General features: G+C 33.3%; 1 protein-coding gene across 2 annotated transcripts in view; it reads left to right on the top strand.

Annotated features, from left to right (window-relative positions):
- Mkln1 (muskelin 1) overlaps positions 1-13,154 on the top strand; it is a 327,824-nt gene extending 314,670 nt beyond the window's left edge. For both annotated transcript variants that reach the window (XM_071611871.1, XM_027950127.3), the window contains 2 exons: positions 3,874-3,928; positions 12,797-13,154. In XM_071611871.1, coding sequence (XP_071467972.1) covers positions 3,874-3,928; positions 12,797-12,918 — 177 coding nt within the window. In that variant the 3' untranslated portion in view covers positions 12,919-13,154. The remainder of the gene's footprint in view (positions 1-3,873; positions 3,929-12,796) is intronic.
- Positions 13,155-13,464: the final 310 nt, after the last annotated feature.

Here is a 13,464-nt window from a genome sequence, read left to right as displayed (position 1 = left end):
GGTATGTTCTATTTGAGATGCCTGTGAAACAACCAGCTAAGGTGGTAGTTGGATATTTGAGTTCAGAGTTTGGGAAAGGGGTCTATAATGTCACTTGGTATAAGTTAAAATCATAGGCCAATACATATCAGTTCCACTTATTTAATCAGATTGTTAAAATAAGTTTTCGACTCCTCCTCCTCTATGTAGAACCAGTTAAGTTTATCTTTTACCTTAGGAGTTAGAAAAGATGAGCAAGTTAAACCCCAAATAAGAAAACAGGAAATTAGTGAAATAAGAAACAAGCAAAAGAGAAAAATTCAAAAGTAAAAAGTTGGTTTTTTGTAAAGGTAAATAAAATTGATAAACTCCAAGCAAGACTTATGAAGAAAAAAGTGAAAATTATATCAACATTACAGATAAAAGGTAGAAATCACTATGTTACATTAAAGAGTAATAAATTTAGGATCTTGATGAAATGGATAATACTTTAATGATATGATTTACCAAAACTGACATAAGAAGAAACAAAATCTTAAGGAACCCATATCCATTACAGAGATTGACTTTGTAATCAAAAATGTTCCAATGGGGCTGGGGTTGTGGATCAGTGGTAGAGCACTTGCCTGGCATGTGTGAGGTCCTGGGTTCGATTCTCAGCACCACATATAAATAAATAAGGTTCCATTAACAACTAAAAATATATATATTAAAAAAAACTTTAAGAAAATATTCCAAGAAAGAAAGAGCCGTGGCTCTATCAATAAATTCTGTCAACCATTTAAGGAAGGGAAAAAAAAATAACTAGTTCTGCATGGACCTCAGAAATCTGAAGGACATATGTGAGTCCTAAATCCTTTTATGAAGGTAGTTTAAAATGATATAAAATGTTGGTAAAGACATTACAAGCAAAAAAAAAAAAAAAAAACAACAGTATCCTTCATTAATGTAGAAGCAAAATTCTTAAGAAAATTTTATCTGATTAAATTCAGCAATATATTAAGTAGTTAATATACTATTACCAAATAGAAGTTTATCCCAGGGGCCAGGCCCAGAGGCACATGACTCAGGAGTCTGAGGCAGGAGATTGCAGGTTCATGGCCAGCCTCAGCAACTTAGTGAGGCCCTAAACAACTTAATGAGATTCTGTCTTAAAATAAAAAAATCCAAAGAGCCGGGGATGTAACTGATAAAGCACTCCTAGATTCAATCTCCAGTAAAAAAAAGAAAAAAAAAAAAAAAAAGTAGTAGTAGTTTTATCCTAGAACTACATGATTAGTTTGACATTTGAAAATCACTGTAACTAACCACACTAACACAATGAAAGAGAAGAACCATAGATTATCTCCATAAATGGAGAAAAGCATCTAACAAAATTCAAACTCATTATGATAAAAATTCTTAGCAAACTAGGAATAAAAAGAAACTTCCAAAATCTCATAAAGGACATCTATGAAAAACATGTAATAGGACCATATCTAATTGTAGAATATTAACCTCTTTCCCCTGAGATTATGACAAAGAAAAGACATATGCTCTCCTTACCTCTATTCAACATATACCAGTAGTTTTAGCTAGTGCAGTAAGGTAAGAAAAAGAAAGAAATGGCATGAAGATTGGAAAGGAAAAACTAATTTTTTTTTTTTTTTTGCATTTGTAGATAACTTGATTGTGTGTATAGAAAATCCCATAGAATATACAAACCAATATAAGTGAATTTAGGAAATTTACATAATACAAAGTCAATAGAAAAGAACAACCATATTTTTATACTAGCAATAAACAATTAGCAAATGGAAACTTAAGTCATACTGATCATATTAGCATAAAGAAATGTCAAATATGTAGTCCTAAGTCTATTATAAGAATTTATAATATTGGAGAGATTTATGGATTGAAAGACTAAAATTTTTTTAAAGTTGCACATTGTCCCCAAAATGGTCTTTAGCTTAATGCTGTCTCTTTTGATAATCTGCGAAGTTTGATTTTTGTTGTTGTTGAGGACATAAACAAGCTTATTCTAAAATTTGTGTAGACATGTAAAGGATGTGGCTAGACTACCTGATTTCAGGTCTTTTGTATAAAGCCACAGTAATGAAGGCAGCATGGTACTGGTCTAAGGACAAACAAATGGATCAATAGAATAGAATAGAGTCCAGAAATAGACCTGCACATATATATATATATATATATATATATATATATATAATCAACTGGTTTTCGACCAGGGTGCCAAATTCAAGGAAAGTTTATTTATTTAGTTAGTTTTTTGGACAGATGATTTGATTAACTGGTAATCTTAACCTGTGTTACTCTTTACATAAAAAATTAAGGTAGATTACTGATCTAAATATAAAATAATAATAAGCTTCAAGGAAAGAAAACAGATTTATCTTCACAATCTTAAAATAGGCAAGATTTTATAGACAACACAAAAGGCACTAAATATGAATGAGAAAAACTTGTTGTATTGGTCTTCAACAGAATTTAGATTTTTACTCATTAAAAGACATTAAGAGGGCTGGGGATATAGCTCAGTTTATAGAGTGCTTGCCTTGTACGCACAAGGCCCTGAGTTTAATCCCCAGTACCACCAAAAATTAAAAAGACATTAGGAAAAGAAAATAGACAAACCACAAACTAACCAGTATTTTGCAGTAGAGATATCTGACTGAATATATATAAAACTTCCATATATTTTTAACTCTTCCTTTTATTCCCCCCCCCCTTTTTTTAACTTGTACTTAGATAGATACATCTGGAATATTTGTACCATTTATGACCTTCAAAAGATTGTTAGTCAGGGCTTATAAATATTAATGCAATTAATACCTGAAAATGTAAAGGTTGCAAACATAGATCCTGAGGAAATTGTGCTATCAATTGCTTGAGCATTGAGAAGTGCTAAGTAATTCCGTTGATACTCTACCCATTTGTCTACTCTTAGTCTTTCCTTTAACTTTCCTTTTTTCCAGCATCCTCCTTCAGGATAAATATAGTTTTGTAAAAATTTTTATTAATTTGTTAAATTGTCAGTGTTGCAATGGTGTGTCTTACCCTATTTTGTCATTATTTGGTTGCATTTTCTATTTTAAAGTAACTTTAGCTGGCTAGCCTGCAGATTTAATCAATGTTTACAATATTATTTCCATTTGAAAAGGGGCTTTGAGGGCTGGGGTGGTGGCTCAGTGGTACAGCGCTTGCCTAACACATGTGAGGCACAGGGTTCAATCCTCAACACCACATAAAAAATAAATAAATAAAATAAAGATATTGTGCTCGTCTACAACTAAAAAATTTAAAAAAAATACAATTGAAACCCACTTAAAAAAAAAAAAAAGAAAGAAAAGGGGCTTTAAGTTTTAACAATATAATTATACATGATTGTGGGATCCCAGTCTACTTTTTTGGGGACCCGCGTGTTTCTCACAGTTTGATTTACACAGCAGAGATATCAGGTGTTTTATAGGGATATGGTTTTGTTGTTGTTTGTTTTGTTTTGTTTGGAGATAAGAGTGCATTACACTAAAAATTCAGTGACTACATGTAGGGTACCGGTCTATTCATCTGTGACAAAGTCCCAAGTGAGTTATTTTATTTATGAGTTATTTTATTTTATGGCAGTAGACATGCTGTTCCTTAGTAAATATATACTTTAATAAATTTTTTAAATAAAATAATTTCAGTACTTGGTCTCATGTTTAGGAAAACAATAATAGCAGTCCAGTAGAAAAGTCAGCATATTGTTTAAATATGATGTGCTTGCCAATATTTGTTGAATAGACCTGGGCAACACGTGCAAAAATACACAGATACTAATAAATAGTCAAAGTTATAGAAAGTATTATTCTTAAATGTGCTAGCCATCTGATTTTCTTCTGTTTTACTTTGCAGTTTCAGCTCCTAGCTTCAGCTCTATTCAAATCTGGTTCTGATTTTACAGCTCTAGGTAAGTACACCAAGTAAGTAAGTCTAGTCAGGTGCCCTAGCATTTAAGGTTGGACTTTGGTTTCTTTAAAATGAAACAGTACTAGAGATATTCATCCAAATAAGTGGAACAAGTTTCAAGATAGGGTGTAAAATTTCTTATAACCTGCTTTTGCTTTTAAGATTACTTTCCAAGTATCCTTGCCAGTTTGTAGATCAGTCTGTAATTCCTGTTATGCCACTACTGACTGGTGGTACAGTAGATGGCAATAGAAGCATGGTCAAAATAAATTAGTTTAATACTGCTTGGAATGTCCACTCTATGTTGTACTTGCTATGAGATAGCACTTATTGGTTGAATGGTTTTTCCTTTTAGTTTGTTGTTTGTGGAATTGTATGGTGTCAAAAGAATGGTAATTGGGTAAGGCAATGAAATAAATGTTAATGAGAGTAGAGAAAGTGAATAACCTCTTCCTTTAAAATTATAATTTTTGTTTGTTGCTATTTTAATTGTTCCAAGATAAGTTCCAGTTGAAACTTAAGTTTTCTCAAGTAGATTGTAGTAAAATGAGGAGTTTGTAGAAATTCCAGAACCAAGAGCTTTAGTCTGGTAAATTTTTAAGAATTATTTTTGTTAGGCTAACTCATTATTGGTCTCTTCAGTTTTTCACCATCACATAGTAGTTGTTTGAAATGAGAATATCCACCTCTCTACTTGTCATTATAAAATGGTTATACAGTGAATTGTATTAATTCTATTGATACTAATGTTGTTATTTGCCTTAGAGTTGGGCAGTAGTGTTGGAATTTTCTAGTACATATAACAAATACTACTTTTTATATGTGGAATAAAATAACACTTGAAGATATCAGTTTTTGATTTCTTCATTGTTTGCCTTTTCTCTCTCAAAGGTTAATTATTCCTCACAGTTTTTAATACATATGTAATTCTGGTGCTTTTCACTGGAATGGAAAAGAATATTCCTTGGGGTCTTGTTCTTTTCCATAACAAGTAATTGGGGCTTCTTTACTGATCAAGGCAGCTCCAGTCCTAAGTTCTAACTCCAGAATATGAAGGATTCCACAATACTAAACTAGCAGATTGCTGTGAAATGTAACTTCAGTAGGATCTCCTAGAATTTAGATAATAGCTTAACACTATCTCATACATTCAAAAGCTTTTTTTAAAATTATTTTTTAGTTGTAGTTGGACACAACAACTATTTATTTTTATGTGGTGCTGAGGATCGAACCCAGGGCCTGGCATGTGTGAGGCGAGCATTCTACCACTGAGCCACAATCCCAGCCCCTCAAAAGCTTTTTGAAAAGGTCTTCAGACTACTAGAAATCACAACCCTGTGAGGATGGAGAATCTCTGGCCTTTCTGAATTTCATTATTTGAAATAGAAACCTAGTGATGCATGATTTGGAAACTTGGCACATAGATACCCAATTTGAATGAATGTGTGCCTTATTACATATGCGTACCACCAGCCCAGGGCCATTATTTTTATTTATTGGTGAGCGGTTCTAAATTGTCTCTGGTTAATTTTTAGCTTTTGGAACAAGAATTTCTTGACAGTTATTTGAATTATGTTTGATAGCGTCAGCAAATATTCTACCTTCAGCTCTACTCCTTTCTACTCTCTCTTCCCTTTTCCCTGCCAGCTAATATATTTTGTCAGGAACAATTTGTTTTACTTGGGTGTTCAACAAACCTCAGATACACAGAGAACAATACAAACACAACAGAGCAAAATACAAAAAAGGAAAATTCCTGTGAGACTTTGTTTCCTATCTTGTCTGAAGGGAGGCAGTAGTTTAGTGGTGAGGAACTCGGATTATAGCACAGTGGTTACCAGTTAGAGTTAAGGTTCAGATATGAGCTCTGCCTTGGCTGATTTTAGAAGTGACTTTGGGTCTGGAGCTCGCTGGTAGAGGCCTTACCTGGACTGTGAAGTCTTGGATTCCATCCTACTCCACCCCACTGCCACACACACACACACACACACACACACTCTAAGGTGACCTTGATTTCTTTTTTCTCTTTTTTAGAATTTTTTATTATTCATTTTTTAGTTTTCGGTGGACACAGCATCTTTATTTTATTTTTTATGTGGTGCTGAGGATTGAACCCAGCGCCCCGCACATGCCAGGCGGGGGCCCTACCTCTTGAGCCACATCCCCAGCCCCAACCTTGATTTTTTTAATCATCACTTTCTTTATCTATAAGATAGAGGTAATGAGAGATCTTACCTGATTTGTTCAGAGAATTAAATGAAATAATTATGGAAATCATCATAATAAAATACCAAATTCAGGTTGTATGTTAATTTTAATAATGATAAATTTGATATGTTAATTATAAAAGGTTCTTTTTATAAGGTTTCATGCCTATTTAGAGTTTGTGAGTTTTGCTCTCATTCATTTTCTGTCAGACTATTTTATTTTAGATAATCAAATGGAAAGTAATTTATAAACAACTGGTGTTATCTTATTTTTAGAAAAATGACTGATTTTAGAGACAGATAACCTCCAGGGATCTTTATTTTAAAGCTTTTGGTGACTGTAAGCACATTTGAGATTGAACAGAATTATTATGCTAACTTGAAGAGCTGTTTCTTCTAGAAAGTATTGGAGCAATTGAGCTTCTTTTCAGCAAGATGTCTGACAAGTAGGAAAAATATGGTGTTTACAGCACAAGTTGCCATTTTCACTCTTCATTCCTCTAGAAGTTTACAGTCCAAATATGACATACATATAAGAATCCAGACAAATGCTTAAAACATTTTATGCCTCAAGTACAAGCTTTGGGGCACTCTGTTGATATTTATGAATTAGAAGCCTTAAGAATTTCACATTTGGGGCTGAGGTTGTGCCTTAGTGGTAGAGCACTTGCCTAGCATATGTGAGGCACTGGGTTTGATTCCCAGCACCATAAATAAATAAATAAATAAATAAATGCCCATCAACAACTAAAAAAATTTTTTAAAATTCACATTTGCTTTGTACTTTTTTAAAAAAATATATTTATTTCTTAGTTATAGGTGGACACAATATCTGTATTTTATATTTATGTGGTAATGAGGATCGAACCCAGTGCCTCACACATGTTAGGCAAGCGTTGTACCTCTAAGCCACAACCCCAGCCCCTGCTTTGTACTTTTAATCTTTATATTTTTGCTGTCTATCAAACTTATATTTCAGCAGATACTTTCTTCAGCCTCCTATCTGTAACCCACATGTTAACAGGGGCTTTTATATAAATAATAAGTTTACTATTAGAATAGAAAACGTAGGTGAAAAGACATACTCATATGCCAGTGAAAGAATTAAAATTCTCACACTCTCTTCTTTACCATAAATAGGAAAGGCCAGCCAGTCTGTGTAGGGTGTTAAAGATATATTCCTAATCGATCATCTTCCTTTTAGAGCAGTCATTGTCTTCAGTCATAGTACAGCCATAGAGTGATAACTAGTTAATATTTATTGAGCATTTACTATGGGACCAGGTGTTATTCCAGCCATTTAGCATGTCATAACTCATTTATTCCCCCACAGTAACTCTATGAAGTAAGTATGTTATTCCCTTGAGTGTACAAAATGTTGAACACAAGCTGAAGTTACTTGCTTAGAAATAGTGCTAGTGAGCAGCAAAGCCAGGATTCAAACCCTATCATTAGTCCTTCAGAGTTCATTCTCTGAATGAATAGACTATTACTGTCTCTTATAGAGCTTTCCCAGTTCCCATTGTTCCTGTTTCCATTTTATGGTGAAAATAAAGTGAGAGAAAAATAGTGATTAGGAGAAGAGTTATGTTATTAAAGTGCGTTACTACCTTTCCAATGTGTTTAAAAAACAAAACAAAACATTGACTATAGATAAAGTTTAAGATTTTCCCTAAAGAACTTCCTCAGGCTCTGTCCCCTACCTTTAGGTATAATCACTGTATCTCCTGCCATATCAGGTAGATCTTTCCATACACACATCTGTATAAAGAGACTATTGTAGATAAAGTTGATTCTCATTATTTAAAGTAATTATGTTTATGAAGTCATAGGGAACATTGACTTAGTGAATGTGAAACATTGCTCCTATGGGAAATTCAGAGTTAGGTTTCTATGAGCCTTTCTGGTCAAAATAGTCTTTTAACTGCTCAATACCTAACTTTGACTTATATGTGTTTTTGTTTAAAGTTTTCATATTATATGTATATTGTTGATTCGTTAACATTGAACTCATGGTCAGCAGCACTACAATTTGTACCTGAATGAAGCTTATCTAACACATGTATTTTCTTCACCAGGCCTTCTTACACTTAGAAACAGTAGACATCACTTCAGCACTGTACTTGGGGGGGACATTTTAAACAACAAAGTCACCAACAAAATAATACATATTTGAAAAATGTATCACCACATAGAGTGTGAAAGGACGTTTGTGTTTAGTATGAGACTTGAAACTTGAATATCACATACTTCACCTTAGTTAGGAATGTGTATGTGGTGACTCAGATATTTTGTTGCTCTATACATGTCTACGAATGTCCACAAAAGTGTGCAACAAGTCTTGATTTGAGGGTTACAAGTAGATATTAGTGACTACATGAATTTGCATATATAGACTCTAAATCATCAAGATTGACTATATATTTCCACACATATAAATTTGTATTTGTGCTAGTTTTTGTTAATAACAAGGCATTTTGCAACATAATTTTTTTTAAACTTAATGATGTGGATCTTCATATTCTTGTGAAGCGATACATATTCCATAATAGGGACCTGCCATAATTTACTTATTTCATCTAATGATTGTATAAATCTCAATTTCCTCATTTGTAAATAGTAAATAAAAATTAAAGAATACTTTTTAGGGTTAAATGAGAATGCATAGCACATTGCCCTGCAATTGAAGGCCTCAATAAATATGAGTTAATAAAAATAAATAGATGGGCTTTGGAATCAGGCAGACAGGGATTCACATTCTGTCTCTTTCCTTACCGGCTGTGAGACCTTATTAAATTACCGAATCTCTTTGTCTTATCTGAAAGTGGAATTTATATGTACTTTATTATTTTTGTGACAGTTTAATATAGTCACACATGAAGTATCTAACATATAGGGTAACTTAATGTTTCCCTCTCACATCATTTGATATCATGAAAATGGTATTAACTTCACTAGACTTTGTTACAGAATTAATGTCTTTTATTAAAAATGCAGCATACCATGTATTTTTACAAATTCACAACAAAATAAAGAAGAGAAAAACCCTAAAGTTGAATACATACAAAAACGAACCTCTTTATGAAATTAGTAACATAATTTCACAGTAGGGGAAAAAACTATTTTAGTATGATATTTAGGCTACATACTCTGTTGGAAGTGGTACAAGCATAGTAATTCTAGAACTCTAAGTTAAGCAAATGAGTAAATATTATAGTGTTTCTGGGAGTCAGACTTTTCCTGGTCAAAGAAAGGAAATATGGAATGGGATTAAAAAGAAGAAGAATACCTGTGGAGTTTTAAAAAATGAAATTAGCAATAAAAGTATGAATTCATGATTTTGTTTAAGTATGTAAATATATAGACCCAGAAATGATGATACCATGGCAACTAGCATAACTGATCTTGGATTTCTAAATATCATTTGCTACTGAAAGAAATTAGGGCTTCTTGGAGAAAACCTGACTCCAGAGCTGTACACAGGTGAGCTCTGGTGTCTTGGTGAATCAGAAAGTAAGGAAGTGCCTCAAATTAATGAGTATATTTCAAGAAGGCACAAAAGCCAGCCTTTAAGAACTCTCATTGGCCAAATCTGAGTGTCAAAGATTGATGACTGTAATAACAGTGAATAAGAAAAGAATCTAAGAGTACATTTTACTAATCTAAACAAAAATAAATAAAATGGAAGGAGTAGAAGAAAAAGCACTTTATACCAGAGTGTCAGGTAACAATTGTAGAAGGAATTGTAGAATTCAAAAATTACCATCAAGAATCATTATTGAGGGCTAGGGATGTGTCTCAGATCTTGCTTAGCTTGTGTGAAGCCCTGGGTTCAATTCCAGCATCTCCATGGGGTGGTGGGGAGGCTGGCAGGGGGATAATCAGTGATTACTAAATTATTGAAGGGAACAAGATATAGATATTTTTTACAGTATCCAGCTATCTCCCCATCAAGAGTTTATTAATTTACCATTAAGTGATTATGGCAGTGAAAAATGATGGTAAGTAATTGAGTTATGCAAAAGAACAAAGGGTGATTTCAAAATTTTAAATCAGTGAAATAGGTAAAAACATACATATGATTGAAAATGTCCAGTCAGTTCAATAAAGGCTACACAAGCAAAGTAATTTAGCCACTAATCACATAGTGATAATCTGTTTATGGGAGAATAAATACTAAAGTTATCTGGAATAACAAAGACATAAAAAATAATTAAGTCAATAAAAATATCCCTTTCAAGAAAAAAAAAGAGTTTATTAATTTAAAGGTAGAAAAGAACAACTTTAAACTGGAGAAATTTTGGTTCAACCACATGAAGAACAGTTAATATCATTGAGCCAGGTATAGTGGGGCATGCCTATAATCTTAGTGACTTGGAAGGCTGAAAAGAGAGATCAAAAGTTTGGGTTCAACCTGGGCAACTTAGTAAGACCCTGTCTCAAAATAAAAAATAAAAAGAGCTGGGCTGTAATTCCAGTGGTTCGGGAGGCTGAGGAAGGAGGATTGCGAATTCCAAGTCAGCCTTAGCAACTTAGCGAGGCTGTAAACAACTCAGTGAGACCCTATCTCTAAATAAAATATAAAAAAAGGTCCCCAGTACCAAAAAACAACAACAACAACAACAAAACGGTGGGGTGTTAGTGGTGCTGGGTGTAGCTCAGTGGTATAGCACCCCTGGATTTAATACTCTGTAGTGCCAAAAAAAGTTGACATAGTGAATAATTGGGACAAACCTCATGCCTTCTGAGCTGACATACTAAGGACATACAGTCTCACTTCTATAATATTCTGGCCAAACTGCATAAACTGTATCTCATCATATTGGACAACCCAGATTTAACACATTCTACTCAAGTTCCCCTCAGAAAAATCTATCATAAAAAACAAAGCACTGAGAAGCTATTTTGGATTAAAGAGACTTGAAAACTAACTGCAGCAAGTTAATCTTGGCTTAGATTTCAGATTAGTGGGGGGAAATGACTATAAAAATGGTTATTTGGATATCAATGTTAAATTTCCTTAATTTAATATATAATGGATATGAAGTAGGCATTCTTGTTCCTAGCTGAAATGAGCTCAAGAAAATAAAGGTGTATAACATTTATTACCAAGTAGTTCCACAGAAAGATTGAGTGGGGCATATACATACATACAGTAAGAACATATTTGGCAAAAACAACTGTGATTTAAGTGAAGGATATATATGAGTGTTCACTGTACTCTTCTTGAAACTTTCCTGTGAGTTTGAAATTTTTCAAATAAAAAATTGAAAATAAAGCAATTTGGAAAATTCAGAAGAGCATAACATAGGGGAAAAAAGATGATAATCTTACCAGGTATAAGCTATGCTAATATTTTGGAGTATTTCCTTCTATTCATTCCTATGATATCCTAGTAGGCATTGTTACAGCTTAAGTTCAGCTCAGAAAAGGAAACATTTTCCCTTCAAACTTAAAAAAAATAATAATTTTTAATTTTTTTTAAAATAAAAAGAAAGGTACCATTCTTAAGGCATTGTTTATTTCCTTCCAGGAAACTGGTATCCTTGACAAAGTTATGTTCTATTCCTGATCTTGACAAGACTAAAACAGATCAAACCTAAAACTCAGTTCTAAGTTAAATGGAAATTAGTCTGATTTGAAACAGTCTCCATGGAACCATCATAGCATATATAACTCTGTATGGCTCTAGTTTTGTTTCTGATGACACTCAACAAGGCTCACGTGTTTCAGCCATTTTAAGAATGAAAAGATCGTTTATTTTATTTTTTAAATACCTCTTTGGTGTGTAAGAAATCTGAAGCAGCTGAGATCAGTATACCATCTGACTAAAAGGAGGAGGCATCCAACTAGATATTGCATTAGTTGATGTGAATTTGAAAATTAAATGTCTATTAGAGATTAAGAGGGGGGGAGATCCTTTAGATTAACCATTTTTACCTTTTAAGATTATTTTTCACTTTCTAAATTTATGTGGATAAAAGCCTTCATCATTCTTGTAATATGTGCTTAGTGTAGAGCCTGGTATATAGCACCACAGCGTATGGCATGTGCTGTGTGCTAGGTACCATTATGACTGTTACACATATATTCTTGACAAGATTAAAAATCAAAATCCCTCAGTTGTTTACATTTTTACTCAATTCTCTGATAGTTCTTCCAGCTCTCAAGGTCTTATTGATTTTAGACCACTTTCTGAAGATCCCTTTCATTGTGATTTTATCGTAAAAAATTTAATATATCAAAAGCATTAAAAAGTCAGAAAAGAAGAGTGGAATTTCCTCAGTGGATTAGCAGATGAAAAATCTTGCAAGGAAGAGAAATCAATATTATTTAATTACCAAAGTGCCAGTCTTTATGCTAGGTGCTTTTCATGGGAATTGCATTTAATCTACCTAATAATCTCATGAAGTGATCAGGATTATCACAGATTCACACCTGAGGAAACAGAAGTGCTAAAAGCCAGAGAGAGGCTGGTACTGCCACACCACTGCCAGGTAGCAGAACTAAGATCACATTTAGTAGTGTGTCTGTGATTTTAAAGCCTGATTTGATTTTGCTTTTTCCAGTATACTTTGCTGCTGGTCTCAGCTAACTTTTCCATTAGGTATAGAGTTTTAAAACACAGTGGATGAATTTCTTTGTTATCTCTTCTTCACCAGGCTTTTCGGATGTGGATCACACCTATGCTCAAAGAACTCAGCTCTTTGACACCTTAGTAAATTTCTTTCCTGACAGCATGACTCCTCCTAAAGGCAACCTGGTAGACCTCATCACACTGTAACTGAAGAGTCCCCGAGCACAGAAACAGAAAACGAGAGTCTGCTTTCAGCGTTTTGGAGTGCAACTCTGTTGACTGAGGTGAAGCTGCAGTGATTAAGGACTGTGCTGGAGTTTGAAAGGGATCTTTACCATCAAAAGTTTTAACCCTCTTCCTTCATACTTGACCTCAACCCCATTCTCCTCATCTTATTTCTAAATTAGGCTAATAAAGTGAAATTGGTATACTTTCCATTTAAATATACATATTTTTCTTTAACTTTTAAGAATTAATGAATATTAAAAAAAAATAGGCAGTTTACCCTTCTCAGATTTTTCTTTCTTTTTTTTTTTTTTTTTAATCGGGAGATCAGCATTATTAACAGATTGAGTACTACAAGAATTTTGGGTTTTGTTGTTGGATTATATGGTCTTTATTTCTTCTTTCTCCTCTTTCACTTTACCTCACATAGTACAACTGCGTGTAAGTGGTGTCACTAGTTGACCTCTTCATTCATAACAGGTATATAGTTCTGTAGAACAGTTGATGTACGTTAAGGTGACATATGTG

The sequence above is a fragment of the Marmota flaviventris genome, chromosome 1 (genome assembly GCF_047511675.1).
Source record: "Marmota flaviventris isolate mMarFla1 chromosome 1, mMarFla1.hap1, whole genome shotgun sequence".
Lineage (NCBI taxonomy): Eukaryota > Metazoa > Chordata > Mammalia > Rodentia > Sciuridae > Marmota > Marmota flaviventris.
Note: the sequence above shows the minus strand (reverse complement) of the source record. Positions and strands in the feature narration are given on the sequence as shown.